At 61.5% G+C, this 20,815-nt stretch overlaps 1 protein-coding gene across 6 annotated transcripts in view; it reads right to left on the bottom strand.

Moving 5' to 3' along the window:
• The window catches only part of GALNS (galactosamine (N-acetyl)-6-sulfatase), a 43,616-nt gene that overhangs the window by 5,917 nt on the left and 16,884 nt on the right, over window positions 1-20,815 (bottom strand). For 5 of the 6 annotated variants that reach the window (XM_007994358.3, XM_038008137.2, XM_038008136.2 and 2 more), the window contains exons 4-12: window positions 20,631-20,733; window positions 16,911-17,054; window positions 15,498-15,564; window positions 15,197-15,321; window positions 14,713-14,852; window positions 9,851-9,954; window positions 9,114-9,250; window positions 7,693-7,795; window positions 478-599 (exon numbers count right to left, since the gene is read on the bottom strand). In XM_007994358.3, the coding sequence (XP_007992549.3) occupies window positions 478-599; window positions 7,693-7,795; window positions 9,114-9,250; window positions 9,851-9,954; window positions 14,713-14,852; window positions 15,197-15,321; window positions 15,498-15,564; window positions 16,911-17,054; window positions 20,631-20,733 (1,045 nt within the window). The remainder of the gene's footprint in view (window positions 1-477; window positions 600-7,692; window positions 7,796-9,113; window positions 9,251-9,850; window positions 9,955-14,712; window positions 14,853-15,196; window positions 15,322-15,497; window positions 15,565-16,910; window positions 17,055-20,630; window positions 20,734-20,815) is intronic. The other variant, XM_038008138.2, reaches the window with a different exon arrangement.

Consider the following 20,815-nt stretch of genomic DNA (forward strand, 5'->3'; position numbering starts at 1 on the left):
CCAAGGGTAAGGGGAGGGCTTCCCTGAAAGCTGGCAGGCAATGGCACAGGCTCCGGCATCCTCGATGGGGTGAGGACAAGGCCCAGAGAGCAGAGGGTGGAGCTGGGGCTGGTGGCTTTCTGCCATTCCTCCTGCTGGCTGACCTGTGTCCTTGCACCTCCTGCTGGCCCCAGGGCCTGGACACCTCCCCTCTGGCCTCAGCCATCCCCAAAGGCAGTTCAGAGTCAGGGACACATCACTAGGGGCCGGGTGGACGGTGGCCCAGAAGGCACAGAAGTGGGGAGACCACCAGGGTGGACGGGAGCAGGCACCCTGAGGGCAGGCCACCAAGCATGTGTGAGCACGAACAGCAAGAGGAGACACAGGCACGGGGAGGTGGCGGGCAGGGTGCAGAGGGGCTCCGTCCCTGTGGAACCTGCGTTTGGGGGAGTCCGGCTGGCACCGCCCCAGCAGTCAGGAGGCCCTGCACCGACTTACCTCAGGGGGAACCTCTCCCCCGGGTCCCGTCCCAGGTGGAAGATCAGGGGCAGCTTCGTGTGGTCTTCCAGGCTGTGAGTTGTGACCCCTGAAACGTTCTGCCCAGGGCAGAAATCAACGCCCTGCAATGAGAAGAGGAGGGAAGGTGTGTCCTGGAGCCCCTGACTGCGGCGTGAGGGGCCTCATCTGCCCGTGTCCTGGAGCCCCTAACTGGGGGCTGTGGGGGGCCTTGTCTGCCTGTGCCTAGCAGTGTCCCTGGTACTCAGCATGGTGCAGGGCACTGGCTGAATGATGAAGGACTGCTGGGCCTGTAAGCATCCTGTGGAGGAGGTGAAGCCGCCCGCTCTGGACCCCCGAGATGCGTAGCTGGCATGCCTCACGTACCCCGTTTTCATGTACCCCTCTTCTTTGTGGGGCAGGTGAGTGTCCTTAAAACACCTTAGTCAGCCTCACATCTGGACAGCCACTAATTTCATGGAGGAAAGCCCCTTTTAACACCCCACTCTCTGCTGGGGATGGGAAGGAGGGCCTGCCCTGGGAGAAGGGAGAGCCACAATGCTCAGAATCTCTATAGAAACCCTGACACGGAGGCCGGGCGCGGTGGCTCACGCCTGTAATCCCAGCGCTTCGGGAGGCCGAGGCAGGCGGATCACAAGGTCAGGAGATCGAGACCACGGTGAAACCCCGTCTCGACTAAAAACACAAAAAACTAGCTGGGCGCGGTGGCGGGCGCCTGTAGTCCCAGCTACTCGGGAGGCTGGGGCAGGAGAATGGCATGAACCCAGGAGGCGGAGCTTGCAGTGAGCCAGGATCGCGCCACTGCACTTCAGCCTGGGAGACAGAGCAAGATTCTGTCTCAAAAAAAAAAAAAAAAAAGAAACCCTGACACGGGGAAGAGCAGGACCAACACCTGAAAGGCAAGAGAAAACACAGCAAACAAACAGAGCCAGGGAGTTGACGCAGATTCACACACTCAAGAAGGGCGAGGATTTCACAGTAACCACAATTCTCTCTCTGCTGCCGCCCCCCGCCCCCATCCCCGGGCTCCCTGATTCGGGAAGGGGGAGGTATGCCTCTAATATTCCCAGAGGGGGTGCTGCAGGCCAAGGGGTTCATCCGAGGACTGTGCCAGGGGCTCCAGCAGCCGGGAGACTGGGCCACTGTGTGCAGGGATCCCTCAAGCCTTGAGCCAGGGTGGGCTGGGGCAGGTGCAGCCGAGCTGCTTGCCTCTGGCACCAGTGACTGAGCAGCTCCTGCGGGCATCAGCCGTCTGACAAGCAAACTGTTTCCTAGCACGTGGCGTGTGTCTGGGAGGGACAGCTGGTCAGCGGAGCAGACCATGTTCTGCTTTTCAGTGGAGGAGGGTGGTTAAGAAGTCCATGCAATTCCACTGACGTGCCCTGGGCTGCAGATTCCCGAGTCCACAGCTGGAAACCAAGGGTCGCGCTCAGCGTGGCTCAGGGCAGCAGTGGACGCGAAAGTGGCACCACAGTGGGCCGTGTTGTGGCCTCCCGGACAGACAGCATGTGTGGATGGACAGTGGGAGGAACGGCCGCACTCAGAAGGAAGATGCTGGCAGGTAATGGGGAAGCATCTCAGTCAAGACACATGACGTGACCTACGGCCGGGACGCAAGTCAAATAAGCTGTTTAATCAAGACCCGGCTGATGTGTGCAGATTCCGCTCTCACTGCTGTGTTCTGAGGGAGACCTCACCCTGGGGGCACCACAGCAGAGCCAGCCATCGCCCCGCACCTCTTCCTCCTCACTGAGCCAGCACCGAGTGCCAGGCACTGGGCATGTACGGTGGGGTGCAGGCGGGGGCCTGGGAGTCAGGACTGACTTTTAAAAGAGAAGTAGGAGGGGAAGGGATGATCCCGTAGACAGGCAGACTCTCGGGGATTTGGTCAGGAAAGGCCGAGGGTCTCGCGGATCGGCCTGACCTCTCCTGCTTCCCACTCTGTGGCCGCAGCAGCCGCTGCAGTGGGGGATGTGCATGGCCCCGGTGCTCCTCTGGGTGACCGCCGCATCCTCTGCACACTGGTACCTGCCAGGCACCAGTTCTCTCAACGAGCACAGCACCGAGGACCCACTGGGATGTGACAGTGTACGGCGAGCACGGCAGCTAGGGCTGCCCACCGCACACGGCTCAAGGGCCTGCGGTGAGGAACGCATTCAGGTTTGGGAACCCAGGGCAGGGCCTGTGCTCTGCTGGCAGAGAAGCCAGGCACCAAGCAGGGCAACTGGTCCGATGGCTGGGGTGGGCCTGTGGGCCGATCGGACGGCTGGGGTAGGCCTGTAGGTTGGGTGCCAGCAGCTGGGTCTCCAGCTGGGAATGGGTCCTGCAGGGAGCAGAGCGCTGCAGGGGTCAAGGGCCCAGCCTGAGGAGGGCAGAGGAGGATCCTGGGGCGCCAGGAGAAGATGGGGGCAGAGCCACAGGACCCAGCAGCGGCAATAGCCTGTGAGGGCTGGTGTGCACCTTCTGACCTTGCTGCCACCTCACTGGCAGGCACTGGCCAGGCTCCACCCGAAGTCCACTCTGCCAGGAGGAGCGACTCGGTCCGGCCTGGCCCCAGGGCTAACACCCGTCTGTTGCTGTGGTATTCTTCACAGCACCTTTCCCTCCTCCTCCAACGGCCCAGAAGGGAAGGTGTTGAGGACCCCATTAGTGGAGGGCTGTGGGTGCTGGGGTCTACCTGGCATCAGCCAGTGGAGGAGTCCTAGGAGCAGTGACCTGTGGTCAGGTCACACTGAGGACTCTCCAGGCCCAGCTGGTTCTCAGGCTCAGCCTTCAGAATGGACACGAACAAGGTCCCTCCAGGTGACCTGGGACCAGGGGACGGCAGACCAGCACAAAGCCCTGAGCTGTGACCACACCGGCCTGCACCTTCAGAGTAGGGGCCAGCCCAGGATGCACAGTGTGGCCTCGCAGAGCAGTCACCCCTGGCATGTGGACCCCCCAGGAGGGACCCCACTGGCCCCGGGCAGGCGGCTCGGGGGACATGACCCCGTCATTGTCTATGATGCTCCAGCTGGCTGGGCCTCACTGTCCCCTGGGAGGGAGGAAGGCAGACGGGGCCGGCATTTGGAAGAAAAGCATCCGTGTTGTCACAACGGGAGGTGGCAGCGGCAGTGGTGGCAGGGAGCCCAAGGACCCGGGACCTCCACAGGCAAACCTGTGACCCACAGAGTGATCGGCACAGGCCTGGAGTATGGATAAGGGACCTGCTGTCAGAACCCTGGCACCCCCGTCACATGGGCTCTGGGCAGACTCGCTGTGGCTGCAGGCCGGCTGCTCTCTGCCTTTGCCCACGAGGCTGATGTGGGCCGAGTCCCGGCTCCAGGATGGTCTCCATGGGTCTGACAGCAGCAAGCAACTAACTCCAAACTATTTGACCCAAACGACGGAGGGGCGAGGACCCCGGGGCCCCCAAGGGCTTCCTGCTGGGCACATCCCTCCCTCGGGAGCAAATCCACAGAGAGCCCTTCACCAGCTCTGGGGATGCCCAGTCCCACCGCACGGTATCACCAGGAGGTGACCAAACCGTTGTGCACAGCTGGTAGGTGCTCCCAGACAGAGCTGCAGCCTCAGCCCAGCGACAGTGCTAAGGCCCAGCACAGCTCCGCCCAGGAAGGCAGGGGCATCGGGCATGGAGCTATTCTACGATGCAGGCGTCTCCACGAGGCCCCAGGGAGAACTGGAGAGGCCCCCCCACCACAAACCCCCTCATCCCCCAACCCCCACACTGCCAAGGGTGTTTTGTCCGTCACAGGCTCCCATCTGACCCACTCAGCCACGTGTGATAGGAACCAGAGGGTCTCCATCGTCCGCAAGGGTGGCCAGCCGCCAGAGACCAAGGCCCAGTCAGTACCCTGCAAGAGAACCCCAGGCCCACAGGGCAGGTGAGTCCGTGGGACTCCAGCCAGGGGCCGGCCTGCCGAGCCACACCTTGTGGGGCTGTGGAGCAGGATGGGAACAACAGGATCACGGACTTGATACCCACACAGAACGCAGATTCTCCCCGGCAGTGGCCACAACAGACAAAAACGTCACAGGAGCCCACTGTCATCTGCTCTTAGGCTGGAAAACAAATTCTGATTTTTCTTTTTATGCTCAAATTATGTGTCTAGGCCAGGTGCGGAGCCTTACGCCTGTCATCCCAGCACTGTGGAAGGCCGAGGCAGGTGGATCACCTGAGGTCAAGTGTTTGAGACCAGCCTGGCCAACATGGTGAAACCCTATCTCTACTAAAAATACAAAAATCAGCCGGAGATGGTGACAGATACCTGTAATCCCAGCTACTGGGGAGACTGAGGCAGGGGAATCGCTTGAACCCTGGAGGTGGAGGTTGCAGTGGGCTGAGATCATGCCACTCCACTCTAGCCTGGGCAACAGAGCCAGACTCTGTCTTAAAAAAAATTGTGTTTAATTGGATATACTTAAAAACCCATAAAACTGCAAAGAAAAAAACCCCAGGTTCCCTTCTTGGAACATTCAGCTGTGGCTCCCTTGGGCCCCATTTGCTGACCAGCAGCTTCAGCCACGCCAGGCCCCTCCCCTGGCCCTCCCCACCCCACGACACTCACAGTCCACGGTCCTCATTTTCTGCATCTCAGGCTGCGATTTTTACGAGTAAGGACATCTGCCCCGGAACAGGTGAGTCCACTACCGACGAGCCCACTCTGCCTACGGCCATGAGGCCAAGCCCCAGGCCCTCAGGACCGCGGCGTCTGCCATGTAACCAAGCCCCGGGCCCTCAGGACCACGGCATCTGCCATATGGCCAAGTCCTGGGCCCTCAGGACCGCGGCATCTGCCATGAGGACAAGCCCCGGGCCCTCAGGACCGCGGCATCTGCCATGAGGACAAGCCCCGGGCCCTCAGGACCGCGGCATCTGCCATATGGCCAAGCCCTGGGCCCTCAGGACCGCGGCGTCTGCCATGAGGACAAGCCCCGGGCCCTCAGGACCGCGGCATCTGCCATATGGCCAAGCCTGGGCCCTCAGGACCGCGGCGTCTGCCATGAGGACAAGCCCCGGGCCCTCAGGACCGCGGCGTCTGCCATGTCACCAAGCCCTGGGCCCTCAGGACCGCGGCATCTGCCATGAGGACAAGCCCCGGGCCCTCAGGACCTCGGCGTCTGCCATGTCACCAAGCCCTGGGCCCTCAGGACCGTGGCGTCTGCCATGAGGACAAGCCCCGGGCCCTCAGGACTGTGGCGTCTGCCATGAGGACAAGCCCTGGGCCCTCAGGACCGCAGCGTCTGCCATGAGGACAAGCCCCGGGCCCTCAGGACCATGGTGCCTGGTGTCAGGGGCAGCCCCCAATACTCTCCAAGGAGTGGAGTGACGCGGTTAACAGCCTCCCTGCCTGCCGGTGCTAGGGGGCTTCTCCTGATGTTTTCGGAGCCCTTGCACAAACATGTTCCAGCAAGGAGTGGCATGCGAGCGAGACCCTGGCTGCATCAGCGGCAAGTCTGCCTGCAAAACCTTCCAGACTTTTACAGGCGCTGACAGGAGCCTGGGAGGCTCAGCCCGGGAGCTCTGTGTGCCCTTCTGGCTGCAGCCCGTCCGCTCTGGACACCAACTTGGGCAAAAGTGGGGCTCACCGACCTTATCCCAAGACAGCCAATGACATGGACCCCATAGAGGGCCCCGGAGAGGGTGAGGGGTTGTGTGTGTGACAGTCGGGGACCAGCCCTCCTTCCAGAGGGTTCCACACACTGCCGGCCTCCAGGTAGCCAGGAAGTACCCATGGTGCTCACTAGAGCAGCCCTGAGGAACCCTGGGAGTCTGGAGAAGGGCGGATCACGGAGAGGGCCGGAAGACCGATGCCCAGGACGGCCCTCACAGGCGGCAGTGTTAGGTAAAACCCGAAAAAAGAGTGGGTGCAGGGCCTGCACAAGGTGGGGAGAGGCCAAAAACACTCCTGGGCACTGGTGCCCTCCAGCTGCTGCCCCGCGAGCAGCTTCACTCCTCAGCCTGGGTGCTCAGCCCTCAGCTCCAGTCCTCACTTCTAGTCCTTAGATTCTCCATTAAACTGAATGATTTTCTTCCCAATTTTTTTTTTTTTTTTTTTTTTGAGACGGAGTCTGGCTCTGTCGCCCAGGCTGGAGTGCAGTGGCCGGATCTCAGCTCACTGCAAGCTCCGCCTCCCGGGTTTACGCCATTCTCCTGCCTCAGCCTCCCGAGTAGCTGGGACTACAGGCGCCGCCACCACACCCGGCTAGTTTTTTGTATTTTTTTTTTTTTTTTTTTGAGACGGAGTCTCGCTTTGTTGCCCAGGCTGGAGTGCAGCGGCCGGATCTCAGCTCACTGCAAGCTCCGCCTCCCGGGTTCATGCCATTCTCCTGCCTCAGCCTCTCGAGTAGCTGGGACTACAGGCGCTCGCCACCTCGCCCGGCTAGTTTTTTGTATTTTTTTAGTAGAGACGGGGTTTCACCGTGTTCGCCAGGATGGTCTCAATCTCCTGACCTCGTGATCCGCCCGTCTCGGCCTCCCAAAGTGCTGGGATTACAGGCTTGAGCCACCGCGCCCGGCCTTTCTTCCCAATTAAGGCAGATTAGCACAGGATTCATATCTCAAGACTTTGATGCTGGGAGTGGGTGAGGCTGAGAGAGACCCCTCAGGAGGGGGTCGGGGATGCTGGAGCGTGGGGATTAGCAGGGGCCAGAGAAGGCCCTGGGGAGGGAGCAGGAGGCTCGAGGCGAGGGCTCGTGGGGGAGTCTGGCACTGACAATACTGGGGTAGCCTAGGGTGGCAGGAGCCCCAGGCCCTGTGCGTGTGGCGTTTCACCCTCCCACGCTGGGGGCTGCTGTGGTGATGCTGAGGCTATGGCCCCCATGTAGCACCCGGGCCAAGCAGGCCACGCCCCTATCGCCTCCAGCCTGGGGTGTGGGCGAGGCTCAGGTGTCCTGGTAGAATGGAGAGGCCCATGGGGGCCACCTGACCAGGGTCTGGGCCAGGCTTGTAGCTGTGCCGCGGGGCTGCTGTCATCATGCGGGGCAGGAAAAGGTCCCTCCCTCGCCTCCAGCCTGTCACTGCCACACCCCGGGCCACGCTGAAGGACTGGGGGCCACGCAGAGGAGGCTGTGGTGGAGGGGGTGGGGCTCCTGCCTGTCTCACCCTCCTGTGCCTCCCCAAGGATGGCACTCACGGGCCACATCTGGACAGAGATGGGGGCAGCTCCGCCCGCGCCCGTGTCCCGAGCCCCGTACCTGTCTGAAGTTCTCCCATGAGTTGGTCCAGGTCCAGAAGTGAGCCTTGTGCTGCCCGAGGGTGGCCGCCATCAGTGTGTCACCGCGGTAATAGAAGATGGGCCTGTCGGACGGGAGGGGAGGACCATGTAACGATGGGAAGCACACGTTGGGTCCACCTGGGGGCTCCGGGCTGCGTCTGTCATCAGTGGCTCATGTCTCCTCGTGAGGTCTTGGTTGATACTTTACAAAGATGATTGAAAAGTGAAAAGGGGCCGGGCGCGGTGGCTCAAGCCTGTAATCCCAGCACTTTGGGAGGCCGAGACGGGCGGATCACGAGGTCAGGAGATCGAGACCATCCTGGCTAATACGGTGAAACCCCGTCTCTACTAAAAATACAAAAAACTAGCCGGGCGAGGTGGCGGGCGCCTGTAGTCCCAGCTACTCCGGAGGCTGAGGCAGGAGAATGGCATAAACCCGGGAGGCGGAGCTTGCAGTGAGCTGAGATCCGGCCACTGCAGTCCAGCCCGGGCTACAGAGCAAGACTCTGTCTCAAAAAAAAAAAAAAAAAAAAAAAAAAAAAAGTGAAAAGGCCTGTAAGGTGGCCGGGGCTGGGGAGCCTGGGCGTCCCCTCATTGCTGGTCCTTGGCGAGGCCAGGCCAGGCCCTGGGGAGGGTGGGCAGGCAAGAGGAAAGCGGGTGGCACGGGGTCTCTGGACCACGTTGGGCCTGCGAGGCAGGAACGGGGAGTGGGGGACGCAGCCGGGCACCGTCTCTCCCCAGTGACCAAGCACCTGTGCCAGGTCCCGAGAGGGGACAAGTGAGCAAAACCCCCTCTGTCCTGCCCCGGAAAGCCGGAGGAGGCAGCTGCCTTGGGCCATCCCCACCTTCTGTTTCCCATCAAGCCTTTGGAATAATTCTCATCCCTTCAGGGCCGCCCAGGAAACGTAGTTTGAGCGAAATGGTGGCTGCTCTCGGGGGTAGGAAATGGACTTCAGACACCAAGGATGTAGACAGAAGTTAAGAGCCGGACGAGCTGGGCTGTGGACTTGGCAGAGCAGCGACTCAGGTGGAAGGAAACTACAGGAAGCCATGGGGCACCGAAAACCAGGCTGGGCAGGGAAGAGGGGTGGGGTGGGCAGGGGTGGCGTGTGCCCGGGTACAGGCAGGGATGAGGCCCCTCTCCAGGCCTCACCCTCCCTCCTAAGGCTTTCCTGAGAGCCAGGGCCTCGCTGTGCTTGGACCTTCCCAGGGTGGCTCCCGCCCCACAGGCAGGTCCCCAGGTCCTCTCATCACAGGCCCCCCGCCTCCTTCAGCACTGGGCACGAGCACGCCTGTGTCTGGAATGAGAGGCAGCTGGGCCTGGGGGTCACACCTGATCATCAGCTCTGGGCTTCACCACTTGCATCCAGGGGAAGGGGCCGGGGCAGTTCTAGCACCAACCTGTCCATCAGCCGGCCCTGCAGGAGGGCGGGGAGGAGATTGAGGCCATCGATGGCCCTGTCTCTGGGCGGCGTCAAGCCCGCAAGCGCCAGGCTGGTGGTGAAGAGGTCCATGATGCTGCCCAGCTGGTGGCTCACCTGAAACACACGGCAGCAACGCACTCAGGGCCAATCCCCGGGGGCACGTGCGCCCCGCTGCCCAGCTGGGTCCACAGATATGCACACACGCACATGCCCATGGCACGGACTGAGCGGAGCCACAAGGCCTGTGAGTGGCAGAAGGGCCTCAAACCAGGCCCCAAAGACCCCAGAGCCAGGCCATGCCCTCACTCCCTGGCAGCCTCCTCTGCCCCGTGGATCAGACGAAAGCAGAATCACAGCCCTGCCAGGGAGATGCCAGGAGGTCCCACCTCTCCAGGCCCACCTGTCTGGAGAGGACCACCTCGCTCTAACACTGAAAGCCCTAACGCCACCGTGAGCCCTGCCCCTTAAGTCAGAGAAGCAGGTGGAGGAAAACCAGGCGTGGAGGGGCAGCTGCGGCTAGACAGGAGCGCCTCTGAGTAGCTGTGGCGGGGACGGCTCCTGACACACCCAGGGAGCTCCAGGACAGGCAGGAGGGACAGGCAGGCCAGGCCCTGGGGAGGGTGGGCAGGCGAGAGGAAAGTGAGGGCTGCACACACCCTGGGATGGCCACAGGCCTGGACCTGCTGCCCGGCAGACGGGTGGATTCTGACTCACCTGGCCTGCGGCGATGTGCCCCGGCCACCACGCGAGGGCAGGCTCCCTCATCCCTCCTTCAAACGTGGTCTGCTTCCCACACAGAAAGGGGCCGTTGCTGCCAGCTGGGAGAGAGGGGCCCCACGTCAGGCCACTGGGACCCGATGTCCCCAGGCCCTACCCCTCCCCAGGTGACACTGAGTCACTGAGACCGGTCATGGGAACAAAGGGCCCAGACGGGGCGCTCTGGCTGGAGTGCGAGATGCGAGCCTCGGGGCAGCCCTCCAGGGGCTCATCTGAGATGCTGCGGCTGCAAGGTCTCCTGGGAAAGTGGCAACGTCATGCCCACTGAGGAAACGGAAACGCAACCACACGGTGTCAGCAAGACTCAGAAACGTACACTCCCACAGCAGAGGCCCGGGCGCCGGTGCGCAGTCCGGCTGGTGCTTCCCTAACGTGAATGTTCACAAGCCTCCCAGTGTGTGGGAAACTTAAAATGCGGCCAACTTCTGGCCTCCCTACGGTTCTGACTCAGTCAGTCAGGGTGGGGTGCAGGAATCTGTGTTTCTGACAAGCCCCCAAGACTGGATTTTGGTCTCCAAGCCATCGCTTGTGGGAAGTGCTCATAGGGTAAAGGCCAGCTCCGGTGCCGGCACCATCTCCAGCTCACTCCCAGACATGGAGGGAGGAGGCAGGGGGCTCATGTCAGGGACAAAAACCACTCCTGCTGCTGTAGCCTGAGCACCTGAGGCGCTCTCAGCTTCAGGTCCCCTGAAAAAAGGGGAAAATGAAACCAAGGGGCTGGCTGTGGTGACTCATACCTGTCATCCCAGTATCTTGGGACGCTGAAGCAGGGGGATTGCTTGAACTCGAGAGGTCAAGACTAGCCTAGACTGGTTTCTTTTTTTTTTTTTTTTTTTTTTTTTGAGGCGGAGTGTAGCTCTGTTGCCCAGGCTGGAGTGCAGTGGCTGGATCTCAGCTCACTGCAAGCTCCGCCTCTCGGGTTCACGCCATTCTCCGGCCTCAGCCTCCCGAGTAGCTGGGACTACAGGCGCCCGCCACCTCGCCCGGCTGGTTTTTTGTATTTTTTAGTAGAGACGGGGTTTCACCGTGTGAACCAGGATGGTCTCGAGCTCCTGACCTCGTGATCCGCCCGTCTCGGCCTCCCAAAGTGCTGGGATTACAGGCTGGAGCCACCGCGCCCAGCCGACTGGTTTCTACCAAAGAGAGACCATGGCTAAACCCCATCTCTACAAAATCACAAAAATTAGCTGGGTATGGTGGCGTGCCCCGTAGTCTCAGCTATTCAGGAGGCTATTCAGGAGGTGGGAGGATCATCTGAGCCCAGGTCAAGGCTGCAGTGAGCTGAGATCACGCCACTGCACTCCAGCCTGGGTGACACAGCAAGATCTTGTCTCAAAAAAAGAAAAAAAAAACCGGACACAGTGGCTCACGCCTGTAATTCCAGCATTTTGGGAGGCTGAGACGGGTGGATCACAAAGTCAGCAGATCGAGACTATCCTGGCTAACACGGTGAAGCCACGTCTCTGCTAAAAATACAAAAAATTAGCTGGGCGTGGTGGCGGGTGCCTGTAGTCAAAGTTACTCAGGAGGCTGAGGTAGGAGAATGGCGGGATCCCGGGAGGCGGAGCTTACAGTGAGCTGAGATTACGTCATTGCACTCAAGCCTGGGCAACAGAGCGAGACTCTGTCTCAAAAAAAAAAAAACAAAAAGAAAAAGTATTTTTCTGGTAGTGAAAAAGTGAACCACCCAGGGGACGTGAAGTCACCGCAATTCTTTCCTGCGCTGCCTTCCAAACCCCCGAGTGGCAGCGTGGGGAAGCCTCTGAACAGAACCTGGCAGGCAGCTCTGCTCAGAGTCCCTCACAGGCGAACACGCCAACACCCAGAACCTGGCCTGGCTCAGGGAGGGCCCTGCTCATAGCAGCAGAGCCACAGAACCTGTGAGGGGACAAAGGACACTGAGCTAGGGATAGTGGCCACTTCTAGGGGACACTCGGCTCCCAGGAGGCCATGCTGTTCTTTCTTCTTTCTCCTTCTCTCCCTGACTCCCTCCCTTTTCTTCTCTCTCCCCTTTCCTGCTTATTTTATTTTTCTTTTAGAGACAGAGTCTCGCTCTGTCGCCCAGGCTGGAGTGCAGTGGTGCAATCTCGGCTCACTGCAAGCTCTGTCTCCTGGGTTCATGCCATTCTCCTGCCTCAGCCTCCTGAATAACTGAGACTACCGGTGCCCACCACCACGCCAGGCTAATTTTTTATTAGTAGGGACAGGGTTTCACTATGTTAGCCAGGATGGTCTCGATCTCCTGACCTCGTGATCTACCCATCTCGGCCTCCCAAAGTGCTGGGATTACAGGTGTGAGCCACCGCGCCCGGCCCCCTCCCCTGCTTTCTCTGGGATGCTCTGTTTCTAGTCTTGTGCTGGGTGCTGGGTGTGGGGGTTCTCATTACAAATAGGTACGTACGCCATTTGTTTGTATGAAAGACTCTATCACTTAGAAATGAAGACTTAGGCCGGGCGCGGGGGCTCAAGCCTGTAATCCCAGCACTTTGGGAGGCCAAGGCGGGCGGATCACCAGGTCAGGAGATTGAGACCATCCTGGCTAACAAGGTGAAACCCCGTTTCTACTAAAAAACACAAAAAACTAGCCAGGCGAGGTGGCAGGTGCCTGTAGTCCCAGCTACTCGGGAGGCTGAAGCAGGAGAATGGCGGGAACCTGGGAGGCAGAGCTTGCAGTGAGCTGAGATCGCACCACCGCACTCCAGCCTGCGCGACAGAGCGAGACTCTATCTCAAAAAAAAAAAAAAAAGAAAAAAAAAGAAGGCCGGGCGCGGTGGCTCAAGCCTGTAATCCCAGCACTTTGGGAGGCCGAGACGGGTGGATCACGAGGTCAGGAGATCGAGACCATCCTGGCTAACATGGTGAAACCCCGTCTCTACTAAAAATACAAAAAACTAGCCGGGCGAGGTGGCGGCGCCTGTGGTCCCAGCTCCTCGGGAGGCTGAGGCAGGAGAATGGCGGGAACCCGGGAGGCGGAGCTTGCAGTGAGCTGAGATCCGGCCACTGCAGTCCAGCCCGGGCTACAGAGCAAGACTCCGTCTCAGAAAAAAAAAAAAAAAAGAAAAGAAAAAAAAAGAAATGAAGACTCAGGTCGCTGGGGCCCTTGCCACTGCTGGCTGGTGGTTGTGGGTGCTGGTGTTGAGGTGGCCCCCCGGGCTCCCCCTGGGGAATGGCGGCCAGCACCCTCCCTCCTAGGAGCTGCCTGTAGCCCTCCAGACATGGGTCTGTGCGGGGCCTGGACTCATGGGTCTGACTCCAGTGGGTGGGAGGTGGAGCTGTCCGGAAGGCCTGCACGAGAGCCAGGCTCACCCAGGGGAGCCATCTGGTGGGACGTGGCACGAGGGAACCTATGTTTCTCTTTTGGCTTCCAGCTGTGCTGGTTTCTATCACTTCAAACCCTGAAGCTCCTCTCCCCGCAGGACGCCAGGCTGCAGGGCCCCCCGCATGGTCTGGGACGAGGCTGCAGGGCGCCCCCGCGTGGTCTGGGACAAGGCTGCAGGCCCCCCCCCCAACTCCCGCGTGGTCTGGGACGAGGGTGCAGGGCGCCCCCGCGTGGTCTGGGACGAGGGTGCAGGGCGCCCCCGCGTGGTCTGGGACGAGGGTGCAGGGCGCCCCCGTGTGCTCTGGGAAGAGGGTGCAGGGCCCCCCCCGCCCCGTGTGGTCTGGGACGAGGCTGCAGGGTGCCCCCGCGTGGTCTGGGAAGAGGGTGCAGGGCGCCCCCGCGTGGTCTGGGAAGAGGGTGCAGGGGCGCCCCCGTGTGGTCTGGGAAGAGGCTGCAGGGCGCCCCCGTGTGGTCTGGGAAGAGGCTGCAGGGCGCCCCCGTGTGGTCTGGGAAGAGGGTGCAGGGCGCCCCCGTGTGGTCTGGGAAGAGGCTGCAGGGCGCCCCCGTGTGGTCTGGGAAGAGGCTGCAGGGCGCCCCCGTGTGGTCTGGGAAGAGGCTGCAGGGGCCCCCCACGTGGTCTGGGAAGAGACTGCAGGGAGCCCCCGCGTGGTCTGGGAAGAGGGTGCAGGGGCCCCCCACGTGGTCTGGGAAGAGACTGCAGGGCGCCCCCGCGTGGTCTGGGAAGAGGGTGCAGGGCGCCCCCGTGTGGTCTGGGAAGAGGGTGCAGGGCGCCCCCGTGTGGTCTGGGAAGAGGCTGCAGGGCGCCCCCGTGTGGTCTGGGAAGAGGCTGCAGGGCGCCCCCGTGTGGTCTGGGAAGAGGCTGCAGGGGCCCCCCACGTGGTCTGGGAAGAGACTGCAGGGAGCTCCCGCGTGGTCTGGGAAGAGGGTGCAGGGGCCCCCCGCGTGGTCTGGGAAGAGGCTGCAGGGCCCCCCAGCATGGTCTGGGAAAAGGGTGCAGGGCCCCCCAGCGTGGTCTGGGAAGAGGCGGGTTCGGGTTTGTTGGCGCTGGGGTCGGGTCAGGCATTCATCAGTGCCGAGTGGGGGAAAGGCTGAAGCTCCATCCCGGGAACCACTTGGGTGGTGGGGGCAGGAGCCCATCTTCACGGAGGCGGCCCGGCCCCGGGGTGACCAGGTTCGGGCCACACTCCCAGGGCTGCTGGGGGTCTTGGGTGCCAGCCCCCACCTCAGCAGGGACACCCCACTCCACCAGCTCTGCTGTTTCCATGCAGCCTCCAAAACCTCCAGTCTCCAGGGTCACCCTTTGGGAAGCGTCGGCCTCTTCCAAGACAAACCCTCTCCCCTGTGTCATCTCCTCCCCACCCCCAAGTTCAAAGCCACTCCTGCCTCACAGCCAGTCCAGCTGCTCCTCACCGACACAGTGGCCGCGGTGAAACCTCGAGGAGTGACGGTGAGCACTCACCTTGTTCGGGGGCGGAAATGAGGGCAGCACCGTTGTCCGATGTGAAGAAGACGAAGGTGTTGTCTGCGACGTGCAGGTCGTGGAGAAGCTCCAGCATCTTCCCAACGCTGTCATCAATCTCCCGGATGGCATCTCCATACCTGGAGGACGGAGACAAACAGATCAGGCAGCCAACGGCATACTGGGATTCACGGAGTACGTTAAATCTTAACTTCACAGACGACAGCGAAACTGGCCGGCCTCTTCCTGGAAGAGGAATGGCTTCAGTTCAAGTTGATGTGGCTTATGAAGGACAGAGCCGGCACCCCCACCACAGCCCTCCTCTCCTGATCCCAGGCCAGTGGATGGCTTCAAACGGGGGGGGTTGCTCTGGCCTTTCCAAAGTAGTCACTAAATGCCACGGTACTGAGTGCCCCATCTCCGGAGTCATCAAGCACAGCTGGGGCCTCCAGCACGGTCTGTGCTCCTTGGAACCGGGACTCACCGCCCTCGCTGACTGGTGCCCAAGAAGGGTTTGGAGGCGTAGACAGGTGCATGTGTGGCGTCGACAGCCCAGTAGAGGAAGAAGGGGTGGCGCCGTGCCTGTCTCTTAATGAAGTCCAGGGCTTCCTATGGTGAGAGTCGCACCGTCCTCCTCCAGCCTCAGGCCGACCTCCCCACGCCTCCTGCAGGGCGAGGCTGCTGCGGTCCCCGTCTCCCCACCTCCCACAGGGCGAGGCTGCTGCAGTCCCTGTCCCCCAGCCTCCCACAGGGCGAGGCTGCTGCGGTCCCCGCCCCCCCATCACCTGCAGGTAGATCTGGGTGAGGTTGGCTTCCCCCGTCTTCAGATTAATCGGAAATTCTTCGTAATATCTGAAAAGAACACAGATCCAGACAGACGTCAGAACTTAGGCCAAGAAAGTCCCCTCTTCCTGACTTCACTGGCAAAGCCACGGGCTTGATGTTAGGCTGGGGCTGGGCATCCTGGCTCATGACTGTAATCTCAGCACTTTGGGAGGCCGAGGAAGGTGGATCATGAGGTCAGGAATTTGAGACCAGCCTGGGGAACATGGTGAAACCCCGTCTCTACTAAAACCACAAACATTAGCTGCGCATGGTGGTGTGCGCCTGTAATGCCAGCTACTTGGGAGGATGAGGCAGGAGAATTGCTTAAATCCGGGTGGTGGAGGTTGCAGTGAGCCAAGATCGCGCCTCTGCACTTCAGCCTGGGAGACAGAGCGAGATCCTGTCTCGGGGGTTAAAAAAAAAAAAAAAAAAAAAAAAAAATGAAGCCTGGAAATGAAATGTCCACTCAGAGAACAGACCAAGCTGGATGCGTCCCTCGCTCCCCCAGGTCATGGTCTTGCATCTGACGACCTGCCACGTGGGAAGATGGGGGAACGGGGCCGAGGGCGCGACACCAAGGTGAAGGCAGTGAGGCGGCTGTGGTCGCTCGGGGCTGAGACTGGGGCTGGGGAGCCACCACTTAGGCCACGGGGCTTGTTCTGAAGCGGCTGCAGTGCGGGCTGTCCCAGCCTGCGACTACTGCAAACCACAGAACTGCACACTTCAAATGGGGGCTGCGCGGGGCGACTCCCACACCTCCAAGGAGCTCTATCTAGAAAAAGGCAGCAAGCTGGTGCCACTTCTGGTCCACCGCCACGTAACCAATGAGCGCTTCCGCCAAGAAGAGTCAAATTAAGCAAAATAAAATTCACAGAAGATGAGGGTCCCTGACCCAGTGCTGCCGTGTCCAGAGGTGCTGCCCCCATTCCCAGGCACCAGGACGGCTCTGTCCGGACAGCGGCTTTTGCTCCTAGTGTGGCTCCCAGTGGGGTTTCGTCCCACCTCCTGTCCTGCCCATGTCCCTGGACGTCTGGAGCACAGCCAGCCTCCCCACCCGTGGACCACATGGGCAGTACCCTGACAGCTAGGACAGACTGTGTGGGCTCACTCTGCTGGGGGCCTTCCTCTCTCAGGACAGCTAAAGGGATCTACGACCTTGAAAAGGTGGGAAACCCCAGGTGTGAGTCTCACAGGCTCTGGGGCAAAACTTGGTGACAGAAGCCCCCAAACCAAAGCCCTCGGTGCCTGGGGACCCGGGGACAGCCCAGCCCTCGTGAGCAGCGGCCTGAGGCCACCAGTGCTAGAGACGGGGGGCAGGCACGCCGGGCGCAGCAGTTCAGGACGTGGGAGGGGAAGGGGTGGGGCTCCATTACCTGCCAACCATCTCCCAGTCCCTGTATACAGGGATGTTGGGCCTGGCCTTGTTGTCATAAGGTCCAAAGTGGCAGTTGGGGGATCCAAACCACTCATCAAATCCGTGCTTCAGGGGGTGGAACTGGGGCCTGTGACCCAGATGCCTGGAAACAGGAACCCAGGACACTTCAGGGACCCCACATGGGGACACTCTGAAATTCTGAGCAACAGATCCACCAGCTTCACAAAATTCTTGGTAAGATGAGCACCCTCCAGCACTGAGTATAGGCTATGCCTGGGCATGGCAGGGACAAAAGACCAAAGCCTCACCCCGAGGAGGGTGCTGGCACCGCCCGCCTCCCCCACAGAGTGTCTGGGCACAACCAAGGGTGGCAGGCACAGTGGTGGCCGGGGTTCCCAGCACCGTGAAGGGCGGTGCATCGTGAGGAGCCTCTCAGCCGCCTGGAACCCGCCTGACGTGCCCCTTGGGGCCCCGGCTCCTTCCTTCCACTTTTCCTGAACTCCCAGGAAAGTTTCACAGCTTGTGTCTCGAACCCAAGTGCTTCTCCTCTGGGTTTTCCAGGGCAGAAAATATCTCCTGCCAGGTAATTACTGGGTCTCTCCACACCGAGGCACTCAGTCTTGTCTCCCAGTTCAGGGCAAAGGTCCCGGGACGACGGCTGGGCGGGGCGTTGTGTGCCGTGCAGGAGCCCTGGGGCCTGCCAGCTGCACCCACATTCCCAGGGCCCTGGCAGAGGCGGGGATTGATGACAAGAGAACGTGGCAGTGTGGCCACACTGGTGACCTCCACCAACTGCTCTCCTGGGACCAGGGTTCACCTGTTCGGAATGGCCATCGCCAGGCATCACACCCCAGGCCCAGGAACCCTCCAGACCCCGCCCTGCACTCCCCTTCTGACGACCCCCTACAGACCCACATGCGCCTTCCCTCTGGGGGCACCTAATCTCTTGTCCGCCAGTCCACAGTAGTCCTGCAGGCCACACCTCTTCGCCCACTCGCCCGTCCCCAGGCCAGCTGTCCGGGTTTCCTCGCACGGCCTCTTTTGTCCTGGAAGGAATCCAGCTTGCGGCTGCTCTTCAGAACGGGCTGCAGGAGAGGTGGTATAAGGTGGCTTCTAGGCACGGCCGCGGGCGGGTCTCACGTCACTTGCGTGTCACCTGAGGAAAATCTTCTGCAGCTACGGCTTTGAAAGCAGCATCCCCGAAGCAGATTTCTGAGCCGCATGTTGGGCTGGCCCTGGCGGAGGGGGCGGGAAGGGCCCTGCCTGAGTGCTCACGGGCGACTCTGCACCCGGCACACAGGTCTCAGGCCACTGTGGATTCACTCGGTCACTGGCTGGGGGAGGGTCAGAAGGGGCCCTGAAGAAAGGCCAGGCTGGAAGGTGGAGGCTGGATGAAACCCAGCCAGCAACAGAGCCTGGACACTGCGTAAGCCCGTTTGTCTGGACCTTGGTTTCCCTGTTTGTGAGCGAGGAGGCTGGCATGGCTGTAGTTGAGGCTCTGGCTGGTTCTGTAGTGGCTGCCTCCCTGGACATGGCCTCTGCACCCAGAACCTCCTGAGCTGCCTCTTCCATCTCCTCTCTCAGGTAAGCACACATGGACCTCTCTGTGACCTCAGAGCTCCTTTGGCTGCCAACTCCGGGCTGTTTCCTTCGGGTCTTCAGCACTTGGGCCCACTGCCAGAGCACCCCATCATCGCTGAACACCCAGCGCAGGTCACCGCCCAGCCACAGGGGACACTTGTGCGCCCACGTCGCAGGTCACCACCCAGCCACGGGGGTCCTCGTGCGTCCACATCCGCAGGTCACCGCCCAGCCACAGGGGACACTCGTGCGTCCACGTCGCAGGTCACCACCCAGCCACAGGGGACACTCGTGCGTCCACGTCGCAGGTCACTGCCCAGCCACAGGGGACACTCGTGCGTCCACGTCGCAGGTCACTGCCCAGCCACAGGGGACACTCATGCATCCACGACTGCAGTGCAAAGGCCTTGCTCAGGGGAAGCACACGGGCAGGACGCCACACAGATTAAGCTGTCAGCTCGATGTGCTTGTCCCAAAGCAGCAGTGGAGCCTGGCACTCGCCAGCAGGTGACCTGGAGCGGGGAACGTCTGCAGCCCTCTGGGACTCAGGTCCTTGCCCTGCACCCCTGCGTGGCTGCAGGAGGATCAAGCAGCCTCTTTTTGAGTCCAGGCGAGGGGCCTCAGGGAAGTCTGAGTTACGGCTGACAACACCCTACTGCCCTGAGAGGGGACCCTGCTGGGATGGGGACCCCCCACCTGACCGAGCAGCCACTGCAGGACCCAGCCCGGGCCATCCAGTCACTGCACCATGTCCTGAGCCCGGGAGGAGCCTGTGGCTCTGGGACCTGCCTGGCTCCTGCTCCCACTCCTCGGGGTCCCCTTTCTCCCGCCGATGGCTGTTCAGGAGCCTCGAGGCCTCTGTGGAGACCCACTCCCTGTCTAGCTCTTGCCACCTGCACCAATGACCATGCACAGGAGGCCGCTGGGCCCAAGACAGAGCTGCCAGGCCAGGTGGAGAGCTCCAGTCACTGTGGGGCTTGTCACTTGGAGACGCCACCGGCTCTTCCTCCTCTTGGCACAGCCCTGTCACGCTCCAGTGAACCTCGGGGGCTGACTTCCCAGATGGCCCCTGGCACTGGCTCAGCGACTACGCAGGGCGCGTGGGCCCTGACCTCCCTGTGTGAGGACTCCGCGGCTGCTGTGCCCATCGGCTCCGCCCCGTGATTTCTGAGAGCTCAGCTCGGCAGGCTGCTTCCTCTCATCTGAAGAGGGACAAAGCGCTCCCTAGGCAGCCTCCGGGTCCTCCCCATCTAATCATCAAGCTCAGCAGATTCCTGGCTGCCACGACCATCCATATCCAAGGAGCATCCACCCCAAACGGGCCAGCAGGAGCCACAGGCAGCCGACCGGGGATCACAGAGGCTGGAAAGCAGCGAGGGCTTCCTGAAGGAGAAGGCATGCGGCCCGACAGGCGGGGAACACTCCAACAGCTGGAGAGCAGCGCAGGGCAGGTGACTCCATCCAACCCTCCGGGCTGGCTCGGAGCGTGGTGCAGGTGACTCTACCCAACCCTCCAGGCTCGGAGAGCAGCCCGGGGCAGGTGACTCCACCCAACCCTCCAGGCTCACGCAGGCATCCCAGGGAGGAAAAGAAATGAAACATCCCGTGCGCCTGAAACTGCGGCCTGGGCGCTGTGCGGCACCCGAGCTCTCGTTGGGTTAGGATTTCGTCAGCTGCTGGGCTGTTCCTCTCCTTCCTGGAGGCTCCTTTGTGGTTTAGACCAGAGCTTTCATCATCCAACAGGCCCCTGGGGCAGACAGGCAGCTCCTCCGCCACGGCTTCTACGTGTAACTACGTGACCCCTCCAAGGACGACGTGGCAAGAGGCAGCCAGGGGGCGGTGGTGACGGATGCTGGGGGCCGTGGGGGCCATGACTCGAGGGACAGCGACAGGCCTGTGGAGTCTGATGCTGCAAGACACTTGCAGCTGCGGGCCCAGCCTGGTGACCTGAGATCCTGCTGGCAAGGTCATGCCGGCCTGCACAGGGACGCTGGAGACACCTGAACACACCCAGAATCAGCTTCCGTTTTCCACCCAAGGCGCCTTCTTCGTTGGAAACTTGTGGCCACGTCCCTTGGAACCAAGGCCGGGAAGCAGGTGGAGCAGGACGCCCGGGCAGGCATGGCCGGACACTCACCACTTGCCGACGATCTTGCTGACGTAGCCGGCCTCCTTCAGAAGCTCCGGCAGGAGCTGCTCCGAGTCTGGGATACCGCCCACAATTTCCTGCGGCGTGTAGGCTGGAAGAGCAGCGCTGGGTGAGCCCCGAGGAGACCCTGAGAAGCTGCCACCACCCCCATCCTAACAGGACACTGGGGGCTG

This window comes from Chlorocebus sabaeus, chromosome 5 (genome assembly GCF_047675955.1).
Source record: "Chlorocebus sabaeus isolate Y175 chromosome 5, mChlSab1.0.hap1, whole genome shotgun sequence".
Taxonomy (NCBI): Eukaryota; Metazoa; Chordata; class Mammalia; order Primates; family Cercopithecidae; genus Chlorocebus; species Chlorocebus sabaeus.